The sequence below is a fragment of the Suncus etruscus genome, chromosome 8 (genome assembly GCF_024139225.1).
Source record: "Suncus etruscus isolate mSunEtr1 chromosome 8, mSunEtr1.pri.cur, whole genome shotgun sequence".
Lineage (NCBI taxonomy): Eukaryota > Metazoa > Chordata > Mammalia > Eulipotyphla > Soricidae > Suncus > Suncus etruscus.
The window spans coordinates 21382308-21406771 of record NC_064855.1 but is presented as its reverse complement, the minus strand read 5'-3'; the positions used below and the strand labels follow the sequence as shown (position 1 = coordinate 21406771).

Below are 24464 nucleotides of genomic sequence, written 5' to 3'. Positions count from 1 at the left end.
GAGGGAGGGAAGGAGAAAAAAGGAAGGAAGGAAAATTAAAGGAGGGAGGGATGGAAGGAGAGGGAGGGAAGAGAGAGGGTAGAAGAGGGGGAAAAAGGAGGAAGGCAGGGGAAAAAGTGGGTGAGGGAGGGAAGGAAAGGAGGTGGGATGGAGGGAGGGAAGTAATAAGGAAGGTCAGATGGAGGAAATAAGTAAAGCCCACGGTTGTCTAGTCTTTTGTAGACTGTAGTCATGTGATGGCTACTCCAAACAGGTAGGTATCTGAAGCTCAATTTTAGGCTCATTTTAAAATCAGTGGTCAGGATTCTGAGATGGGCCCTGCCCTAAAAGCCTTCCACAGAGAGGGTATGGTTGATCGAGTAGGCATCACTATCTTCCTGGTCTAGAAGTAGCTTGTCGATGGTCAGGGAGTTCATGGCTCTCCGTGGATCTTCCATGTCCTGAAGGACTGGCTCAGAAATGGAGATGGGGAGCTGGACAAACTGGGGCCCTGGTAAGGTGGGAGCTGGAGGCTGGTACTGCAGGGTAGATGTGGGCAGTGTAGACAGGGGCTGAGGCCACGGAAAATAGGTGAGGGGCGCCTGGTGCTCTGGACTCTCCAGTGTGGGCCCCATGCTGGGTGTGCTTGTACTTCTAGCCTGTGAAGGTACACAAAGAACCAAGAGTTAGCAGCTTTGGGGATGGAGAAACACACCTTTGTTTTTAGGGGGCTTTATATTTATGTCCCCCTCCACTCAGCCCTGTACTATCTATCATCTTACCCCAGGGGCACTCTACTGCACCTGCTTAAATTGTCCTGACCCATAGGGAAATAAGACAATGTTCAACTGATTTGATCCCACCAGCCTTGTCCTTACTCAGGCTACTTCCCTAAACCTCTGTTTCTCCTCTCTCAAACGGCTACACATAGGACTTATGTCATAGAGCTCAGTGAACTCAAGATTTTCAGAGCTCATTGGCTATATGCTGCATCCTGATTTTAGACATTTAAAAGGTGTTTTGGGGGAATAAAATAAGGGAGTGGCTAACTATGACCTGCACAAGAATCATGATCCCCAGCCCCAAAGATCCGGCAGAGACAATTGTAACGGAATGGGGCTTTTGGGAGCACAAAGAAAGACGCTATCCTAGGTGCCACCCTAGGCTCAGTGCAAAGACCAAGATCATCAACCACAGAAGATGGGTTAAAATGACACTGAGGTAACAGAACCTCTAGAACCACAAAGACTGACTTCATCATAAGTCCCACCTCAGGATCTGTACAGATACTGAGACCTCTAAACACAGAGCAGAAGTCTTCCACACACCAAAGGAAAAAAAAAAGAAAGAAAAAAAAAAAAAAAAAACACCACCGGGAAAGTAAAGGATCCTGAGCAATGTCTAGAGTTGATCCCATGACAGTATGCTCCAAGGACGGAGAAATCCCATATCTCTTAGGCCAAGTGAATTCTTTTTCGAATGACCCCAATATTTACTGTGCCAGTGCAGGAGGGAAAAAAACAAAAATACAAAAAGCACAAAACCTTGGTTATTTTTTTGATATAAATATATATATTACCTTCATTTATTATTGTTATTATTATTTTTGATTTACCAATCTATTTTGGTCGATTTCTCTGTTTGGGTGTGATTATTGAAAGTGTAGTCCCCAATTATACTTATTTTTTTTATTTATTTATTTTTTTTTTCTCTTCCTTTCTTTTCTTTCGTTATGTGCTATGCCATGTTTCTTAATTCAAGACCATGGCGTGATTTTTGTTTGTCTGTTTTTGTTTTATTTTTTTTTCTACTTGTTTGTTTGTTTGTTTTGTCTGCTCTGTGTGGTGCTTATCGATATAGCTGGAGCCCTCACTGGATATTTGACACTTCTTTTGGTACTAGTGGAGTGTTTCACCTACTTTTTCTCCATCTCCCAGATTGATGATGAGAGCCTTTAGAAGGACTCCGCCCATTTTTGGGGTATTAGACTCTTACCCCAGTTTATTACTTTTCTCTTTTTCAAACAAAACCACGCAACTTGAACTAGCTAGTCCTGACTCCAGATAGAGGGGGAAATAAGGGAGGCATCAGGACCAAACAGGTGCAAGACTACTAAGTAGTGGGTTGGATACAGAGGGGACCACATATTCTAGCCGCCCTGGGGTGAGGGAAAAGGAAAAGGGAGGTAGGATAGAAACGGAGGCGTAGGGATGACAATTTGGCGATGGGAATCCCCCCTGATTTTATGTAAATATGTACCTAAAATATTATTGTCAACAATATGTAAGCCACTATGATCAAAATAAAAATTTATATTTTGACTGAAAAAAAAAATAAGGGAGTGGCTGTTAATGCATCTGAATACCAGTGACAATAGAGGAAATGAGACAACCAGCTGGACAGACACACAGGAGTGAGTTTTGCGAAGGAGGCTGCTCTTGTGCCCAGACACAAAGCCAGTCTAGGCTCAATTCAGGGCCCCCCTAAAGTTCCCTTGAACCAGAACAGCTCTACTGTTTCCCATTCCTCTGATGTTGACCAGCATAGAGGCTGAGTGAGACCCAGCTAGAGTCTTTGGAGTGCTCTCTGTCATATCCACAACCTTCATGGCTGCTACCTGGATCTATCCACATCCTAATTATTTCTGTCTCAAAGCTGCCCCTCACAACCATCCCATGGACTTCCATAGGCTAGCCCCACTCTCGCAGGTGTAAGAAGCCCACTCTTAAAAATGGTGCCTCTTACCTGGGTAGCAAATACCCCAAAAATCTAAGACTGAAAAAAGATCCAACTATTTCTATTTTCTGCAGCTGAGGATGAGTTGTGGGTGGAAGGTTGCAAGTGAGGCTCAGCCTCCTCTGCCCCCCACCTTCTTGTCATCTGTCTCTGTCTCTCTCTATCTCTCTGTCTCTGTCTCTCTCTGTCTCTCTGTCTCTCTGTCTCTCTGTCTCTCTGTCTCTCTCTCTCTCTCTCTCTCTCTCTCTCTCTCTCTCTCTCTCTCTCTCTCTCTCTCTCTCTCTCTCTCTCTCTGTCATTAGGCAGGCATAGTGTTACAGTGCAAATTCCAACAAGGAAAGCCTGGGTTCAGGTCAGATTCACTGGTGATGGATAATGTCAGTGTGGGGCTGGTTCTGGGATCATAGTTTGAGCAATAAGGCTTTAAATTATTTTTCTGTAGAACAGTAAATTTGAAAATGTTTCAAGAGGCCCTCTGATCTCTCTTATTCTTAATATTTTCTTGTATTTCAAAAATCCAAGTGGACTCTCTAAATTTTTGAGTCACAAATCAATGAGGTCAATTCCAGGGTTTTTTTTTTTTTTTTTTTTTTTGCTGTTGTGATTGTTGCTGGTTTTTGCTCCAGGTCAGATTCACGTCTACCTTGAGCCACAAAAGCCCTAACCTACTTAATCAGGAGTGCCAGTTGGTAGCACTAAGCAGCTTTGATGAGTTAACTTACAAAGTGGCAAAACAAATGAATCATGTCTTAATAAATACAGTTTGTTTGATACACAGAATCTTTCAAAGAAGGGGGTGGGGATACTGAAACAGTAAATAATACAAGGAATCCTTGGGAACCATTATGTACACCACCCTTACCTCACCCCAGGTCCCCTGATATGGAAATGAGTTGCATGGGAAAAGTGCTGAATTAACACTTTCCTGTCCATCTTCCTCCAGGTGCCACAGTAGGTGACCAGTGGGCACAAAGTGCTCAAAGCCTGGTGTACCACAGTGATACTGGATGCCAGAGAAAAATAGATGGGAGTGGAGCACCATAGCAAGTTCTGCCATCAAAGGCAGGCTTGATAATTCCTCCTGAGGCCCCAATCTACCTGCCAATTTCTCCTGATCTAAAGTTCCATGGGCATAGCCATAGGCATTTACTGCTCTGAGTGTTTGGAGATTGCCACATGCTTGATTAAAGAGGCACCATTCATATAACACTGTCTTTCTTGAAGCAGAGCATATGGCTCAGTGGTAGAGTGCTGCCTGGAAGGTGAAATGACCTCAATTCAATCTCTAACACCACAAATCAATAAGAAAAACAATTTCTCTGTTTCACAAGGGGATCAGGCATTTCTTTTCCATCTAGTAATTGAAAGAAACTCTTATTTGGTCTTATCCACTGACTAGAAAGAATCATGACAACTGGTATGAATTGTCATATACCTGTAAAATCACTTTTTACTTTCTCCTTTTCTGAATTAATTAGCACAAGTACCCTTATTACATCAACCCTGACCCTCAGGTGATTTATGTTAAACTCTGACTAATAAAAGTGGCAGGAAAAGCAGCAGAGAACTAGAAGCTTGACTGGCTCAGTAAGAAGCTGTTAAACAGCCCCTGGTCGAAATATATCTCCTGTGACTCCATCTTCTTTTTATCTTTTCTTTTCTTTTTTCTTTCCTTTCCTTTCCTTTTCTCTTGTTTTGCTTTTCCTTTACTTTCTTTTTCTTTTTGTTTTTCTTTGGTGGGGGGGAGCACACCTGATGATGCTCAGGGGCTGCTCCTAGTTCTACACTTAGAACTCACTCCTGGCAGGCTCAAGGGACCATATGGAATGCCAGGAATTGAGCAAGGGTCGGCTGCATGCAAGGCAAACATGCTATTCATTGTGCTATGGCCCCAGCCCCACTATCTGATTTCTTGTGTGCCACTCCTTGCTGCCAACCCATCCATTCCAGGGTCGGTACAAACACAAGCATGGCAAATACCATAAACTGCATGCCGGTGACTGAAAGCAAGCTGCAAGTAAACTCCCAAGAAATCAGTCAACCAGTGAGTCCCAGAATTACCCCCATAGGCATGTATTGAGTATGTATTTCATGTAAATAATTATGCTAAGTTCTCTACATGACCACCCATTTTTAATCATGCATTCACTTTCTCCAGAATATTTCAATTTTACAAAGGAAGTAATTGAAGCTCTGAAAAATTAAGTCACTAGTAATTCAAGGTCACATAGAGAATGGACAGGGCTTTGAATTCAAGCAATCAAATGCTAGAGGTAGAACCTCCCAAATTACCTTTGTGTCTTCATCAATAGTTTAGCTTTCTGGAAAATGGTTATCTGTTGCTCAGTCTAGAAATCTCAAGCAGTGGTGATCCTACTGTAAAATAAATAATCATGGGCCCGGAGAGATAGCACAGCAGCGTTTGCCTTGCAAGCAGCCGATCCAGGACCAAAGGTGATTGGTTCGAATCCCGGTGTCCCATATGGTTCCCCATGCCTGCCAGGAGCTATTTCTGAGCAGACAGCCAGGAGTAACCCCTGAGCAACGCCGGGTGTGGCCCAAACCCCCCCCAAAATAATAATAATCATTCCCCAGTCATCTGACTCTACACAGATCTCACCTAACAACCACCAACAATCTACACTAGTAACCAAGACTCATTGCTTTCAGACCATAGGAGAACATTAGCACAGAGATACAGGAGAATTTTTTAACATTGAGACATACAAGGCATGACAAGAAAGGTCATGGGGAAAAAGAATGAGTATATTCCTATTGGACTAAAGATTTTGGGATAAACATGAAATTCAATACCAGGTCAGGAAATCATCTCAGATTCTACGAGGCATGGTGGCCCCCCAGTGGATACAGCTCTGCCTTAGTGTGACATACCGTAACATTCGTGATGAGTGGCTGGGAGGCATAGGTCAGCACAGATGAGGGTCCCACCACTGTGTAGCTCGGACACATGGGCTGGACATACATGTCAGCTGAGTAGGGACAGCTGACTGTATCATGGGACACATACTCGGTGTAGGGTGTCCATGGAGCCAAGGGCTGGAGGGTGGCCGGTGCAGGCTGGGAGAGCCAGCCAGCACAGAGGGTTCCTTCCTCTGTCACAGTAGAAGCCGAAACCTCCATGTCAAGGCAGGAAGGACCTGTGGAGAGAAGAAAATGATAGAGCTGCAGAGATCATCAGATGAGGAACCTGGTGAAGGCTATGACATTGGGGATTTCTTACCCACTGTGGTGTAGGTTGCCAGAGGTTGATGGGGTAGCACTAGCTGGAGGAGAAGAGAAAGACCAGAATTAATATTCAACTAGCTGAAACCAGATCTCTCCAGGACCCTGCCCAAGCCAGAGTATTAGGAAGATGTGTCTCAGAACAAAACACCATCACTGCAAGCACTTTGGAGACACTTGTTTCCATTTACCTCAAAAATCTACGTACTTAGAATACTAGCCTCCTCTTCTTACCAGAGGAAAATCCCCAACACAGAATTGTTTGGTTACTAAACCCAGGTGATTTCTTTGTTCCATAGATCCAGACCTCAGAGTCCAGAGCCCACTTTTAGGAACCACTGATATCCCAACCCAGATCCTTTCTCTAACAACTCCTTCCAGGACAGCATAGCATCTCCATGCCCCCCAAGCATATTCCACAGAGCAAGGAAGGACACCAACTAATCCCTTTGGCCACAGCCCTGCCTATCATGAATCCCTTACCGCAGTAGGTGTGACTGGTGCCCCACTGTTGGCATGACCACGTTTCCTCCTCAGCAGTTCTTTCACTGGCTCCTTCACACGAACACCTTGGTATGGCCGGGCTGGAGCCGGAACCTGTTCTGAAGCGGAAGCTGTAAAAGGCAACAACTTTGAGCTCATCTAGCATCTCAAACAAGCCCCTCACCCAATGTGAAAGCTCTTCTCAAACATCTGCCTGTTCACCTGTCATACCTAAAAGCAGAGGGTCACATGAGATTTCTATAATAGTCTCCCAAAACTATCTCTCCTCCTGCCCTAGACCTTCTATGATTTCCTTTCATGACTTATCCTAGAAGAGTTAGCTACCCTTCTGGAGTCCAAGACTGAGCATCCTCCACAAGATTCCCTCAATCTTGTGGTGATCTTATGCTTTCAGTACTTCCAACCAACTTGCATGATCCTCTCTAAGAGGTCTAAGTAGACTTCTCCATCTTTTCTTCAGATGGCTCACTCTCTGCTCATCAGGGATTGCTCTGAAACCAAGAGCAAGCATGAGGTTTAGGCTAAGCACTGCTGTTCATAGAATCTGCTTTCTCCTACAACTTCTCAAATACCTTTGAATCTGGGGAGAATTCACTATAGGGAGCAGTGAGGATGGCAGGAGAGCATTGACTCAGAAATATCAGGCACAGACCTTCCACACAGGCCTCCCATCCTTGAGCCTCTCTGCTGGACAAGTCTCAGCCATGCAACCTGGATTTCTGACACAGGATAAGCTTAGTACAATTCAGATAGTCAGCACTAAAAGGCCTGCCATAGAACAACACACTAGCTTTCCTGGGGTAAATCTAAACCTTTAATCAGACTCTCATCTTCTCCAGATGAGGTCTTGCTCCTCATTTTCCACTTTGTTCCTTGGTATGCCAGTAGCTGAGGACTTAGTTGGATGCTTATCAAACATATGTTGTCTGTGGTCTTCCTGCAACCTCTTCTGACCTTTAGGACTGGGCAGAAGTGAGTGATTCTCTATGGCTCTCAGGTCACAGGACATGAGTGATTGTATACCATATGCCCTGGGTTAGGATTCCAGTCTAACTGCAGAGATAACTCTGCCCTTGTTATTCAGGTCAAAACACCAAAGGACCAAGCTGGAACTCAGAGTCTTCCTGGCTGAGAGGAAGTCAAGAGTAGTCCTGTTCAGTGAAGATAGCACAAGGCAGCTCATGGCTAGACCATGAAGCCCCAGGAAGCAACCTGCCTAGTTCAGCCAAGAGCAGTGAAGGCGCAGGCCTGTAGGACTCACAGGGCAAGTCCACTATCACTGTTGATAAAGCCTCTGGATGGGCACGGGATCAAAAGCCCGGAAGCCTAGATATCTGGTAAACCCGGATGCACAGTGTTTCTGCAGTTGGACTTTGTTCAGTATATACCTGGCTGATAAGGTTCCATGCCTGAGTCCAAACCAGACTCCCATCTAAGCTACAGGCACATACTCAGCCTGACTGCAAAACTCAACAGACAAAAATAGCCAAAGAGGGGAGCAGTGTTCATGGACCCTTCGAGCAACTATTGTGAAGCCAGTGACCCAGCACCACAGTCTACACTGCTTTGCAGGGGTGGAGTGATAGTATGACAGGTAGGGAGATTGCCCTATATGTGGCTGACCCAGGTTTGATTCCCTGAGCTCCACCAGGAATAAGCCCTGAGCAATGCCATGTGTGCTCTGCCTCCCCTATCCTCCTACCTCCCACAACCTACATACCCAGCAATCCCCCATTCAAATTCAAATTTGCATTTCTAACCAATCTGGATAGTAAAGACCATCAGAGAGGAATTCAGAGGACTCTCAGACCCTGCTTCCAGACATTTTAATTGTCCTGAGGTCTGGAGTAGGTCTGGTAATCTTTCTTTCTTTTTTATTTAATTAAATTCCAGCTAATCTGGGATTTAAGCCACTGCGAATTAATCTTAGTTCTAATACAATCATTTCCTTATTACAACCCAAAGTAAGGTGAATTTTCTTCTTTATATATTTTTCTCCAAAACAAGGTTCTCTAGTGCTGTTTTATTTATCCTCTCAAATATCTCTGGGTGGTAGGAATACAGGGTTGAATAAGATAACTATGGTTCCCGATATATGCCTCTTGCAATTTACTGAAGAGTCAAGAACAAAACAATTTAAATTGGTGAGATTCAGGCTGAAAGTGGTGTGTCTAGAAGAGAATGCCAGCGTGTACCCACATCTAGAGACCACCTATGTACTGTTACCTTCCTTCTAAGCATCACTGAGCAGCAGAACCACAAATACCTGGGCTGCTACTTACAACTTAGAAGACTTATTCAACAAGTGTGGGCCTCAATTTTCTCACAAATAAAAGGATGATGGTCATTCCAGTATCATACAACTATTAACTCATGGACTAAATAAATTAAGGTAAATAATTCATGGACATATCCCTAAGCCATTCCCACCACATCTGTCTTCCTTGCCCACTTCTCCCTTCCTCTAAACATCCAGAATGTCAGAAATCTCCTCTCCTACTCTCCTATTGGTACCCAGCACCTTTTTCTTTCACTGCCTCTTCAAAAACATATTCCGTAGCCCATTTACACTGATCTCATCAGCTAGAATCCTGATGGTTTGCACCTTTCAGAGTAACTTGATAGTAACTTGATAGTTACATGTTAATGCTTAGAACATAACTTGCACTGGGAAGGCTTGAATAAACGTGAACTCATACTATCATTGGAATAACAGTGGAATCCCTTGCCAGGTCCCTGTTAAAGTCTGAATCAACATTTATTCCTCTGATTGTTTATCAGAAGTATGTTTTCAATCCTTCTAGCCTTCCTCCAGAGTGGCTCTTTCCTACAAAGGCCCATTTGCCACTTCCCCTAATTATAGGTGACATTCCAGTGTGGAACACAAACTTTAGGTATACTTGACAGAGCATAGAACAGGGGCACCTCATTCTCAGACTCATCATAGCTATCTCACTTCCATTCATAGCTGCCCTCACTTAACATGCATGAGTCTCTAATTGGGTTTCCAGCCAGAAAGTACAGTCTGAGGTACTGTGCACACTGGGGAGACTCTGCTATCCCAATATTCAGGACAGTCTGAATACTGTGTTCACGTGTGAAATTCCGTTGGAGGGTGCAATAAAGCTCAATCCCATGTTCACATATCTCTGACCAGATCAAAGACAGGTCAATGACTGATATCCCTCTAATTTGCATGTACATTTCTGAGGAAAAACTAGAAGATTCACAATGTCAATTCCTCCCAGGAATCAGACAAACATCTGGTTACAGGGTTTCAGAGATCTCTATGATCTTGTCAAACAAGCACCTCCTGCCTTCTGTCATTTCTGAATCAATAAACAGAGCCTTGAGGGAGGTACCTGGGCAGGAGGTAGCTTCATCTGATGTCTGGACTTCCTTAAAGTCCAAAGTCAACAGGCGTGCTATAGCACCACGGCCATATAGCAAGCAGTTTCTAGGTCCCTCTTCCCACTTCAGCTGCCAGACTCTCACAGAGCCCTGGGATCTCCAGAATGCCCACTGGGCTGTCAAGATATCTATAATTGATCCTAGGAGAGTAAGCAGGCATGAGGGCACATGTACAAGTGTACAGCAGCACAACCTGATGCCACAGGGCAAATGCCAAAGAAGTTCAATGACAAAGAGAGTTTTCAAGATGTATGCTTATGTTGGTACCTGTCTCTATCCCAGTAAATGTTTCCATCTCCACAATAAAAACTGCTCCTTCCCACCACTCTCATGAGGCCCACAAAGACAAATTGGAAGAAGCAGAAGATGTTTGTCAAACAATCATTGCTCTGCAGTGGAACTTTGAGATCTCTGTATTGTTTTAAAACCACAAAATGCAAAAAAAGAAATTCAATTATTATAAATAATTTTAAATGATGATTATCATAAAACTAGCCCAAGAAAATAAAACAGGAGATTGAAATAATAATACACATAAAAAGGAAACCTGATTTCCCAAGTAGAATTGACCAGAGATTTTTTTTTAAGCTCTAATTAAATTGTGAGAAGCACATCCTTGAAGCCTAGAGGTTTTTCACCATTTTTCCTATGTTTTGAAGGCCCTGCAAAATCTCTTCTGTAGACATCCAAGCACCCATCACTGAGAACAATCTTCCCAGCTAAGCAGGAGCTTCTTGCCCTGGTTGGTAATTTCCTTTTCCAGGCTAAATATGGCAATATTGCCTTTTCATATCACTGGAAGTCAGTCACCAGTTGAGTTTCAGGGAAAAAAGTAAAATGTTATTTCGGGGGGGGGGGGGTTGTGACCCGTAAATTGGGCCATAAAGAGGGCTTCCCTCTGCAAAACTGGGCAACAAAAAATCTGCAAGTATAAAAAGTCAGCAGACGATATTTCAGTTCCCCCTGCTGCATGCTACAAAAATAAGGTCTGCAGCTGCTGTTCCAATAGAGAGAATGCACTGGGCTGCAGCAACCCATCCTCAAATAGCAAGTGCTCTGATGGCAGACCTGCATCACACTAACTCTTCGCCACACTTAGGGAACATATGGATTCTATTGATTTAAATAAAGACAGTTCTTCCAGTTACTTGATGAAGGTGTAATAAATTTTTCTGAGGAAATATGCAAAATAGGCAGCATGTATTTATTTAATGACTCCATGCAAACCACATTACAGTCATAAAGCTCCTTGGCTGAGGGGATAGGTGGTGGTTCCTAGTGGAGCCTTCTCTCAGATACCAGTTGCTGACCTTTCTCCTGCCAGTGGCTTTAAAAGAATGCTTGTCTTCAAACAGGCATTCACACCCCAGAGCAGGCTCCAAGACACACATGAAAGAAGACTTTTCTAGCTATTGCCCACTTATAAATTTCCTTGTGCCCCAGGATCAGGAGGTAAGCCAGACATCATGGTATAGATGGAGTCCAAGGTAAGCCCATTCTCCCATCACCAGGGAGCCAAGAAGATGAACTCATGCCATCTCTCTGGCCCAGCTGTCTCAATGTAAGTACTTTTCATTACAAAAGACTACATCAGGCCAGTTTGAGAGCCAGACCTATCATAACCCAGTAGGACATGTGATACACTATTGATCATCCAAGTAACAACAATAAATATTATTCTTTTTGTTGTTGAATGTTCAGTATTTTTAAGACCTACTAAGAAATCCAAATAATTCTCTCTTTACTTGTAACAAAAACAAACAATTGTAACAATAAGAATTGAAGCCTAGGGCTAGCTTCTAAAGGAAAACAAAGTCACAAAAGTTGCTGACACTTTTTACTTGAATGTAAAGAAACTTTTTTGTTCTTGGACTAAACTAGCTAAGAACTCCTGGGAAAATTTAGCTTGTCTGTTAAAGAATTGTTCACTTTCTTAATTAAGACACTATTCTACACACAGTGAAGGTCTGAGTCAAAGTTTTCAAATGTGTTCTTTCCATTCATGGACAATGGTTGATTTTTTTCCAAACAGGAAGAAAAAACTTGGGTTTGGGCCAAAGATTGAACTTGACACACTATAGAAAGTTTTTCCCGCCTCATTTACACAAGATTGTGTCGCTTACATTTTTTTTTCAAAAATGTAAGCCAACAAAGACATCCCTAGGCATGTAAATGTGGGTTTTCTATTCATTAACTTGAACTGAGAGGATTTAGCAGCCAGGAAATATCAATACATCCTCATATATATTAACAATTTGGATAAGGAAAAACAGGTGAACAAAAAGGTGTCATTAATGTTCTTCAGATTGGCTTGCTCTCTCAAATCTGTGTTCTCTCTTAAACATGGATCTTTCCTTGATGACTTTTTATCTACTCTGAAGAAACCTGTGTCTCTCTTGAACATGTATTTCTCTCTTTCTCTTCCTGCATGCCTTTCTAAGTTAATTTAATTCAATAAAAATGATCTTTCACTAAAAAATTAATTAAAAGGTTAAAGTACATCAGAAGATAAAATAAAAATGGAAATTGAAGTGCTAATTAATATTGCTTATAAGGTTGCTGGGAGGCCAAAAATAAGTAAGGAATGACATCTTAATGAGCACACTGATGGTTATGTCAAAAGATGGTAGTTGGGTCATATTATCTGGCCTGTTGATGAAACAAAGGCACAGTTCTTTAAGCATTTCCTTCAGAGTGTCTCCACTGAGGTCATCAAACATATGCAGGTCTACTAGGAGGGAGGGACTAAAGGAGAATTTGGTCACTAAGAATTTTCCTGCACATAAGCAGGCCATAAAGACTTGTAGGGATACACTCAGAAAAGAAAGAGCCAAATGAAGCTCTAACATATGTTTTAGGTGATTTCAGAGGGTTTGTCAGTCTTAGAACCACAGAGTTCCAGATCAAAGGGACATAATAGCTAAGCAAACCTTCCTTAAAGGAAGCCACAGCCAGCAGGGACATCAAGATGAAAAGGCCTCTTGATTTATGTAGGCCTAATGGTATAGAGCCCATTTGTCCATTGTCTACTCTCATGCGCCATATTCCTGCCAAAGTGTCCCAGATGCTGACCCTCAGGATTTCCAGAAGTAGCCTCAGTGTACTAGAGTTCCACCACACAGCCTTGAGTGAGGTTGGTCAAAAGGCTTCCAGTGGCAGAGCTTTCAGATTCTTGACAGGTATTGCTGACCCCTGATGTCAGAGTCCTTGGCCCCCATGTTTCTCAACATTCTACCTACCATGCATTTCTCCTCTTTCCAAATCCCTGCAAAACAAGCAGCAAATTGAAAGCTCCTCCCAAAGACAAGGGTCTATATCACAAATCTTGTAGGGACTCAGCTCTGGAAAACAAGGCTTGCCAAAGGTCCATCGACTTCTTGGATCACAGTGTAATTTCCAGAAACTTTAAAATAAAGATTCAACTCTACATATTCTAGGCCACACCAAGCCTTTGACACAACTGAGTTCAAGTGAGCTTCACCATAATTTGCACAGAGAAAGTAGCACTCAGATGTTCATTGACTTGCCATAGGAGTGCACTTGTCAGAGTAAAGACATCAATTAAACTCATTCATTTCTACCTCACTTCCTGATCCACATTCTCCAGGCAAATCCCAGTTATTCCCTGCACAGCAGAGGAGATCACTTCTTGAAGGATCCTGCATGGTTTTAATCCTTCTTCAAGCTCTCTGCTTGGATCCCTTGAATCTAGTCAGCCACTAGCGGTCAATTCCGAAAAGAAACATTTCCCAGACAAGAAGGGAGAGGGGAGTCTATGAGAAGCTTACCAGCATACTGCTCACATGATGAGTGATGAGAACTGAGAAGCCCACACAATTCCCCTCAAAGTTTTATTTTTGGTATTTTCTACTGAAATGACAGCGGACAGGTCCACCTGAGTAACCAGCTGCATCTGCCTTTTACAGAAACTGGGGTCACCAGAGCAGAAAGAGCTTGCCTCTCTAGCTCATAGTCAGGAATAAGAGAATTCACTGAACACTCACTTGCTAAGGAAAGTTAAACAAGTTCCTGCTATTGTGGAGTTTGCAGCTATCCTTGTAGGAGTGTGTAGACATTAATCTAATAATTATACAGTAAAAATGGACTTAAAAACTATGAAAGAGTTGAATATGATGCAGAGTGGAATGCTCTAGCTTGTTTGGCTGATTTTCATCTCTGCTTCAATCAACAGAGTGTCAGTGAGCAACAAACTGGGGCTATAGTCTATAGGAGATGGATAAAGAGGAGACTGGTGAAGGCAAGACTGACCTCTCCTTACAGTGAAGAGACCACGATGGCTGGGGTCAGCTTTGGCTTATACCATGAAGTTAAAGCCTTTTCCAAGGCATAGAAGTAGTTAAAATTTGCAAAATACCAATCCTGGACGATGTCCCATCAGCTAGCCCCATAATATCTTGTAGATTAAGCCCACTGGAGGCAGATGGACTAGTCATAGGAAGTCTAGTTCTAAAATACAAATCAGAGGCTTCAGAGGGTCTATATATAGCCTCCAATCAGACTTCCTAACATTAATATTTGTGAGGGATTTGAATTAAGCAATATTGAACCCTAGTTATATCTGAATTGATCCTTTGCTCAAGTGGGTATATTTCATGAAGGAGGGAAAAATCTAATTCCATCCTTAGTAAGGAATAATAACTTGAGACTAAAGAAGATCTATTTTGATATCCTACAACACAGCTCAATGATTTGAATTCTGTCAGCTTCCACTTTTTAAAAATTAGAATAATATCTATCTCATGGGAGTATTATGAAGACTGTATAGGAAGTTAATATAGTTAAACATTTAACACCTAATAGATTCTCAACAGATTGTTACTTTTTATTTAATCCTATTTCATCTGTGTTTCCTAAGTCGTCAGGGAAGAACCCTGCACAGTGGCCCCAACTTCTCTCATTCTGACATAGAATGTCTCAGTCCTCAGTACACCCTGAGCCTTCTGCTGCTTGAAAAACTTGTCTAAAACCTGCATTCATTTTGTTTCTTAGAAATCATCCTTCAGGGGCCGGGCGGTGGCGCTGGAGGTAAGGTGCCTGCCTTACCTGCGCTAGCCTAGGAGACGGACCGCGGTTCGATCCCCCGGCGTCCCATATGGTCCCCCAAGCCAGGAGCGACTTCTGAGCTCATAGCCAGGAGTAACCCCTGAGCGTTACCGGGTGTGGCCCAAAAACCAAAAAAAAAAAAAAAAAAAAGAAATCATCCTTCAGCTACTTGGGCCTGGGTTCTTCAAGTAGTAGAAAAGCCAATGATGCTACAATGATTCAAAGTTCTCCCTTACAAACAGAATATACCTATATATATATATATATATATATATATATATATATATATATATATATATATATATATATATATATATATAATATGGCAAAAACAAAAGGAAAGGAAGGAAGGAAGGGAGGAAGGAAGGAAGGAAGGAAGGAAGGAAGGAAGGAAGGAAGGAAGGAAGGAAGGAAGGAAGGAAGGAAGGAAGGAAGGAAGGAAGGAAGGAAGGAAGGAAGGAAGGAAGGAAGGAAGGAAGGAAGGAAGGAGTGAGGGAGGGAGGGAGGGAAGGAGAGAGGGAGCTAGGGAGGGATAAAGGGAAGGAGGAAGAGAAAGAAAGAAAGAAAGAAAGAAAGAAAGAAAGAAAGAAAGAAAGAAAGAAAGAAAGAAAGAAAGAAAGAAAGAAAGAAAGAAAGAAAGAAAGAAAGAAAGAAAGAAAGAAAGAAAGAAAGAAAGAAAGAAAGAAAGAAAGATAGATAGAAAGAAAGAAAGAAAGAAAGAAATAAAGAAAGATAGAAAGAAAGAAAGAAAGAAAGAAAGAAAGAAAGAAAGAAAGAAAGAAAGAAAGAAAGAAAGAAAGAAAGAAAGAAAAAGAAAGAAAAGAAGAGGAAGGAGGGAGGGAGAACAGGGAAGGAGAGAGAGGGGAAAGGAGGAAGGGAGAATGGGGGAAGGAGGGAGAGAGGGTGGGAGAGAGGGAGAGAAGAAAAGGGAGAGACCTGGGAGAGAGGGGGGAAGGGAAGGAGGATGAGTTGTTTTCTTCTGACTCCTGGAAACTTATAAGTAGGAGACAGAGAAAGATGGTCTGCCCTGTCCTAACCTCAGATATGGCCTATCAAGAAATATGTGTGTGTGTTTCTAAAATGATAGTGACCCAGTCATAGTGAGGTCATGGATACATTTTTGAAGGACTGGAAACTAGAAACACAAATTACATATGAGATGAAAATATGAGTGTATAAGGGAGAGTTCTAGAGTTCATCAGCAGAACATTTTGTTTCTTTTTGGAGGGGCACACCAATGATGCTCAGAGGTTACTCCTGGCTATGTGCTCAGAAATCACTCCTGGCTTGGGGGACCATATGGGATGCCGGGAGATCAAACCATGGTCCATGCTAGGCTAGCACTTGCAAGGCACACGCTTTACGTCTTGAGCCACTTCTCCTGTCCTCATTTTATTTCTTATTAAAGCAATGCAGAATTTCAACTGACATGCTGAACATTTTTGCAGTTTTATCCAGAGCTGTAAGGATTAAAGAATGGAGTAAAGGTTCATACTGATAGCACAAGACAAAATCAGGGATAAACCAATTAATTATACCTACTCAAATAATAGAGCAAAGCAGTACCTGAGGAGGTAAAATAGAATAAATAAAGACATCTTTCCCTACTGTATCAATACTTAATCTAAATCTAGAAACAGTCAGATCTAAAACAGGTAAAAACAAACAAACGAAATCTATGACTAGAAGTAAAAGAAATGGAAACCCAGTTGTCAGTTCTTTGATTTAAACAACTAAAAGATTTCAAAAACAAATTTTATTAAAGAAAGAAATTGTTCCCAATATATGGACAGTTCCTTGGAGAAAAAAAAACAACTCTTTAAACCCAACATTTGGATCAGCCTACCTGCCCAACATCCAACACTCAAGACTTGATCATTGTAAGTTTATATTAGTGAAATTAACTTTTTTGACTGACTCAGGATGAAAATTAAAACAGCCAATCAAGTTGCATTCTTGTGCTAAATTTTTGGCTTATTAATCAAATGGTCTGTGGGAGATATTCCCTTGTGAAAGATATTGAAGAAGTTTCCAGAATACAAAGCTCAGGAAAGAAGTTAATAGGTCAATCTTCACAATAGTCACAAGATACCCTCTGAAATCATGATATCAAGTCACAGATTTAAAGTTTCAGGAAACAATAGGCCTTGAAGACATTTATCTCTAGGAATGAGGTTCTATTCTGATAGTATTCAAATCAAGAACTTGTGGTGATACATCAAGAATCTTCCCAAAGAAGTGATGAATTGGTCCAGCTCAGATTGAAGTACATAAAGAAATAATGTAAGGAGCTAGACAATGACTAATAACAACAAACCCTAAGGTTCTGCCTACAGAACTAATTAATGGGGGGACAAAGGAGAAGGAGGGATCCAGAGAGACAGGAATATTGGAAGGAGGAATACTGCCACTCTGGCGTACATATGATGTAATAACAAGATGTGCCCAAAATGTTAATAGAAATGTTATCATGGTATCTCAATACATAATCATGATATCTCAATACATTAACTCAATGACATTGGTTCAATGACACCTTCTCTGACTTCGTCTTCCTTTTCCTCCTGCTGTGGAAAGTTAATATTATTGATTGATTTCCATAGTAGGAGTTAATTCTGTTAGATGGTGACAATCATACATGAATTAACAAATAAATGACTAGGTTTCCTGTCACACCTTTCTTTCCAAAACTGTTACTGTATTTATCCAGCTTTAAACTTACTCTTACTTCCAATATTCTTGTTTCTCCATATTTCTTTCTTTTTACTTGTCTGAAATTTCTCAGTCCTAAAAACTTATAACACTTTTTGTATCTTCCAATTGTTTTTTCTAGGATATTAAAATATAGTTTATCTTTTCATAAGTGTTACCAACTCCTCCCTAGTCCCAACACCTGGTCTAAGAATGACTCTAGTTTACAATTCTTTGACTACCTTCTCTTCCCAGAAAATAATGCTAATGAAACCAATACTAAGAAAAGGAGGTAGCACATAGCTGTTTCAATTTTCGGTATCATTTATGCTATTTATTTTTATTCATGTCATCGTCTTCACAGTAAGATTATAAACACTTCACTTCAATCCTGTGGGCAAAATCAAACACAAGTTGTCAGTCATATAAGCCTCTGTTATTCCATCCCAGAAGGTTGGTTGGAAATTGTGGCCCAAGTGCCACGTCTGGATACAGAATAGACAGTGTAACAACAATCAGCATTAGTCCTCGTCAGTAATATCACTAGTCCAGTCATGCACAAGACTGCAATATGTGTTCTGATGTTTCACAAGAAAAGTAGAGAACTCAGAGGCCACACAACTTGTAATTGAGAATCAGCTGCACAACCTTTGTCTGCTGAGGTAAGGTGAGAGCAAGCTGGAAAATAACAGTAATGGACTTTTTTTTTTACTTAATGTCATTGACCTAATGTCAAGAACAGTAGTAAACAGCTGCTATGATCTTGTAAAGCAAGAATAGTGTTCTATTTATACTTTCAAAAGAGAAAAAAAAGAGCTTGCCAGCATTATTCAACCCAGGAGACAAAATTTAGGATTCAAACTCAGACCTGCCTGCCCCAGAGGTAATGGCTTTAAAATCCAGCTTCTCAAACTGAGGGCCACCACCCCATAGAACTGCTTAACAATATGGGGGTGATGAAACTTTGACAACAGTGAGAGGTTTCTGCAACAATCAAACATTAATTATAAAGTATGTCACTAATATGTGACCCTTCTAACCATAATTATCATATTGCTTTCTTTTTTTTTCCAGGAGAAAAGAGGTTGCAAATGGAAAAGTTGTTAAAAGTCCTGTTTTAAAGGTAAAGAAAAAACAGATGTGTCACTATCTAATTGAAATCAAATCCATACTTTAAATACCTCTCATTCTCCCCACCCCACACTCAGAGACCTGTTTTCCCAAAAAATATAGTTCAGAAGAAAAAAGTGCAAAGCCATAGCACTTGGCATAAGCTGTCATACAGTGTTTTGTATTAATGCTGGCCAGAGAGCAGAAGAGTTGGGCTATTGGGGGAAGATGATGAGTTCCTTTTACTGCATTGAGTCCTATGTTTCAGCTATAATACCTGATAAGAGTTCAGTGAAGGATGTAGAACAGTGAAGAAAAGCCCAAGCAATTTTGATAAACAGAAACTTGCATCAAAAAGTAAGTTTTCAAATTAATATCAGCTGGAATGTGCCAGTTGGCACATTTTGTAAGGCCCTCTCTTACCGGGAAGGCCTGTGCTTTTCCAAGACCACCCTATATTTTTCTGAGAGATGGCAAGTTCATAGGATCACATAGAAATATACAATACAGCCTCTGGTTCAGATGCTGTGTGTTACTAACCTGTGTGACCTATATGGGTGAGTTAATACCTTTAAGCTTAAGTTTTTTCATCAATGAACTGGAACTTAAAACAATTGACCTTGTGGCCAGAGAGACGGGGGTAGGGCATGCTGCCTTGTACACATATGACCCAGATTCAATCCCTATGTGGCTCCCTGAGCTTGTCAGGAGTTATGTCTGAGTGCAGAGCCAGAAGTAAGCCTTAAATACGACTGGACATGTTCCACAAACAAAAACAAAAGCAAAAAAAAATAGACCTCACAATAGTTTTATGCGGATTGAATAAGATATTACAAATTGTGTCAAGGGTCAATGGTTGCCATATCTATCATTCCCTTTCTTCCTAACCCCACTAAACAATAATGCTATTCTCCTTTGCAAATATGATTGTCCATTAGATGTCAGCAGAACTGTGGGAGGAGGGAGAAATGATAAAGTGACATTGTCTTTTAATATTTCTCTTTTTTATTCATTTTTATGTCTAAATCACAGGTGTGATAGCTAAAATTACTGTGATAACTATGATGCAAATATAAGGACAATAGTCACATGCCAAGATAGCAGAGGAGAAAGGACTTGGAGATGTTATTAGCATTATTTAGCTTTTATGTTGTCCTGCATAGGCTGCTATATAGCCTTTACTTTGAAATAAAATGTGCACTTATTTAAATTAGTGTTGTTTTAAGTTTCTTAAGTACAGTAGTTTCTTAACACGTAATCCAAACTGACCAATAGAATATTTGATACACTATTCAAATATACATACTACCAAATAAGTACTCAGCACCCTTTAACTGGCATTGATCTCTATGAAAAGAATTAAATATATTCTGTTAGTGGTAGTATATCTAAAGGGATACTGGAAGCCATCCATTTCCACTTCAAGCTCAGTAATTCTCACTTTGACTGCATCAGAATTAGAACATTTGAAGATTCCAATGCTCAGCATAATTTAATCAATATTCGGGCCATAAAAAAAAGCATACATTTTCTTAAGTCTCCTAGAGCATTCCAATGTGCAGTCAGGACTGAATGCAATCCTTTAAGTATATTCAATAAGACTTCTATTAAATTAAGGACACACTTGAAAGCATGTAGCTTTAGCTAACGAGTTTCACTCCTATAATGCTTAAGGACCACACTTGAAACAGTATTCAACCTTCATTCAGTGGTATCTAGGGACCATGTCATGTCAGATATCAAGCTTAGGGCCTCACATCCTCTAGGCATAGGCTCTATCCCTAGATCAACATCCCTGATCAAAATGTATTTCTGGGGTCTGAGTGATAGCACAATGATTAGGGAGTTGGTTTTGCACACAGTTGGCCTGAGTTCAATCCCTGGCATTCCATATGCCAGGAGTGATTTCTGAGTGCAGAGCCAGGAGTTGCCCAAAACAAACAAACAAAAAATAATGTATTTCTTTTTTATGCGTGTTCATAAAATTCCTATATTTAGAGCTAGAAAACCCATCAAATTCCATTTACTTGCACTTAGTCAAGAAAAGACAAGTCCTATTTACACAGCATCAATTGAGACTCAGAATGGCAAAGCAGCTTGTCCCACACCAATTCATTTATTAATAGGAAAGGGAACCCAGATATCCTGCCTGCTGGAACAAAGTTTTTTTCATAGCATCACACAATAACTAGAGGGTTTCAGAAGAGATAATTCTTACCATCATGGGCAGGTCTATGCTTATGAAAGAATAGAATGTTTATATGCTTTTATAAAGATAAAAGTTATATTAATTATCCTATTGAGTCAACTTTGTTGACTCAAGATGAGAAATCATTGAATATGATTTAGTGGAAACATAAACATCCAGAGTTATAATAATAAATGTGAACAATTTATTTTTGTCTCTCACAAGAGAATCAATATTCAGATTTGACCTAAAGAAGAGCTCTCAAAATCTCTGATTTGGGAGTTTTGTGGCATATAGGATGAGAAAAATGATATTTTTCTTTAGTAAAGATGGAGAGATAAGAGTGTGCACTCTATAAATCATTTTCTCCTGTTAATCTGTATGTCTAAGCAGGATTACATTATTTATTATTTAAAATTTAGGATTTCATGCCTGTCTTTTGAGTTCTATTTGTCTTTAACTACAACCAATTGAAGAAAGATATTAATTTAAAAATGAAGAGTCTCATTAGTCTTAGTAAGCAAGGCTCTAACACAGAACTGAAATAAAAGCAGCAGTCCCAATACCAAAACTACTTCCTGTTATAAGTTTGTCTACATTTATAAAAGAGAGAAGCTTTTAGAAAAATATATGTTCAAGGTGTTTAAATAAAATATTATTTATACTGAAAATAGGCAGAGTCCTGTCTAGAGGCTTCCAACCTCAGTTTGAGAGAGGATGTGAAAAAAGTAATTAAAATACCACAACAATACACACACACACAAAAAAATATCGAATTAAATAACCAATAAGCACCACAACAATAAAGACAGGCACCACACAATAATCTCGGTTCTGAAATCAAATCATACTCAAGTGCAAAAAGAAAGAGAAAGACAAAACAAAATAAAATAAAATAATATTGGAGACATCAACCGTAATCTCCACACCAAAATAAAGACGTCAAAAAAAATAGATCATTTATTCTCCTCTTGCTGCTTTCGTGGTATGTGGAAGACTTCTACTTTATCTTGGATGGTAAAATCAGACCTGTTTCTAGAGGTCTTAGTGGCTGTGCAGATCAGGGAATGGAGTTTATGAAGTCTTTCTTTGTGGTTCTAGCAGTTATGCTTCTTCAATGTCCTTTTTTTGTTTTTTTATGTGTTCTAGGTGTTTCAGAATAGTGCTACCATTCTGTGTTTTTCTTTTGTCTTCTGACTTACTTCGTTTAACATAATATGATCTAGGTCCATCCACGTTGCTGCAAAGTCTGTGATTGTATCATTTCTAACTGCCATGTAATATTCCATTGTATATATGTACCACATCTTAATGATCCATTCATCTGTTGTTGGACATCGAGGTTGGTTCCAAGATTTTTGATTGAGAAGAGGACATATTAGGTGATGGGTATTCCCCTGATTCAATGTGAATATGTACCCAAAATACTACAGTGAAAGATATGTAAGCCATTATGGAAAAAAAATTGTGTTTTTAATCAGAAACTTTCTTTGACTTACATGTATTTTTTTTTTTTTTTTTGGTTTTTGGGCCACACCCTGTGACGCTCAGGGGTTACTCCTGGCTATGCGCTCAGAAGTTGCTCCTGGCTTCTTGGGGGACCATATGGGATGCCGGGGGATCGAACCGCGGTCCATCCTAGGCTAGCGCAGGCAAGGCAGGCACCTTACCTCCAGCGCCACTGCCCGGCCCCAACTTACATGTATTATTATTATATCAATTATATTATATGTTATGTTATGTCACTATATTATGTTATATTAGTTTACCTCATTATGTTAATCAATTTTGTCCTTTAAATGAATTCTTACTTAAAAAAAAACTACTTTAGTTTGCCCTGAAGAAAAAAAAAATAATAAAATAAATAAAAGATAAAATAAGGCCTCCCAATTCTTACCACAGGCTGTGTTCTTTACACTGGCTGTATAGAAAGAGGAGGTACAGTAAAGGCACCCCATATACACCTCAACACAGGACCCTTGCCGGGTATGTATTGTGAATTGGGGGACAAAAAAATAAATAAATAAATAAATAAATAAAATAAAATATTATTTAAAAAATAAAAAAGAAAATGCTAATATCAAATATAACAGTTATCACTATATTTTTTATTTCCCAAAGTAATTTTTGGCATTTATGATACATTTTGTTTAACTCTTGAAATTAAATAATTCACAAAATATATTATTTTTACATAAGAATCATTTACCAATTTCAAGTACAGATGGCCATGGACAGGGGATTATATAAAGCATGATGACTGAAAATGATAAACTACTAGATATTTACAGTGTAAAATAATAGCTGGGAAGAGTATTATTGTTGAAACTCCTTTTAAGGGATTTTTATGCTTGGCGAGTGTGAATGATAAAATTTTAGTTCATAATTTTCTTCATGAATAAAATAATGACTTCTTAAAAGAAAAGAAAAGAAAAATACATGTTCAGCCTCATAATTTGAGGGGGAAAAATGGATGGTACCAAGACCAGACAGTCATATGAACATTTAGTGGAAATAAAAAAAGATCAAATTTAAGGGGGCTGGAGCGGTGGCGCTAGAGTTAAGGCTTCTGCCTTGCAAGCACTAGCCTAGGATGGACCACTGTTCGATCCCTTGATGTCCCATATGGTCCCACCAAGCCAGGAACGATTTCTGAGAGCATAGCCAGGAGTAAGCCCTGAGAGTCAACGGGTGTGCCCCCACCCCCCCAAAAAAATGATCAGATTTGAACACCAAACCCAAAGTCAACAACAGAATCGATACCTAATCTACAACAAGCTGTACAAATGGGGAACAGTCACACTAGCATTGCTGGGGGTAAAGGAGGAGATATGGTATGCATGCTGGGAACAGGGGTGGAAGGAGACAATACTGGTGATGGAAATGCCCATCATTTATTGTCACTATGTGCCTTAACTATTACTGTGAAAGATTTGTAAATTCACTTTAATCACAATAAAAATTTAAATAAAATAACTGTGAAAGCACAGTACAAAACAGTTAAAAAAGAAAAGAAAAATACATGTTTAGTATGCGTTTTCCATATCTTTACCTATACATTTAATAGCACTAAATATGTTTTTAAATGACAACAGAGTTCTATGTTAATGGGAATTTTAAGACTCTAACTTATTTGTTCGATGAAACTGCTTTGCTGAAGTTGTTTTAAACGAAGTTATATGTACATCATAATAATTTAATCACAAACTTTCCTGTCCCTGAGGTTCTTCCTTATACAGTACTGTAAGTACAGGAGAAAGTCTGCAGGACCACCAATCTAAAAAAACCCAGTCAAGCCTGCCTTTCATAATCATGTACATCTTTCCCTAAAATATGTACTAACAAAATTCAGTTGTTGGGGCTGGAGTGATAGCACAGAGGTAGGGTGTTTATCTTGCCCCTTGCCGACCTGGGATGGACTTGGGTTCCATCTCCGGCATCTCATATGGTTTCCTGAGTCTGCCAGGAGCGAATTCTGAGCACAAAGACAGAAGTAACCCTGAACCCAAAACCCAAACCAAGACACACAAAAAAAAAG

General features: G+C 40.2%; 1 protein-coding gene and 1 non-coding gene across 2 annotated transcripts; one reads left to right on the top strand and one right to left on the bottom strand.

The window, feature by feature from the left end:
* Positions 1-323: 323 nt before the first annotated feature.
* POU2AF1 (POU class 2 homeobox associating factor 1) lies at positions 324-12909 on the bottom strand. The gene is made up of 6 exons (XM_049778419.1): positions 12804-12909; positions 9825-10013; positions 6442-6572; positions 5957-5999; positions 5608-5873; positions 324-638 (listed from the first exon to the last, which is right to left on the bottom strand). Exons 1-6 carry the CDS (start codon positions 12907-12909, stop codon positions 324-326), a joined length of 1050 nt encoding a protein of 349 aa, XP_049634376.1.
* A 9897-nt stretch (positions 12910-22806) lies between these two features.
* Positions 22807-22939, top strand: LOC126016608 (small nucleolar RNA SNORA51). Its single transcript, XR_007498398.1, has one exon. It is a non-coding gene; the product is annotated as a small nucleolar RNA SNORA51 (small nucleolar RNA).
* Positions 22940-24464: the final 1525 nt, after the last annotated feature.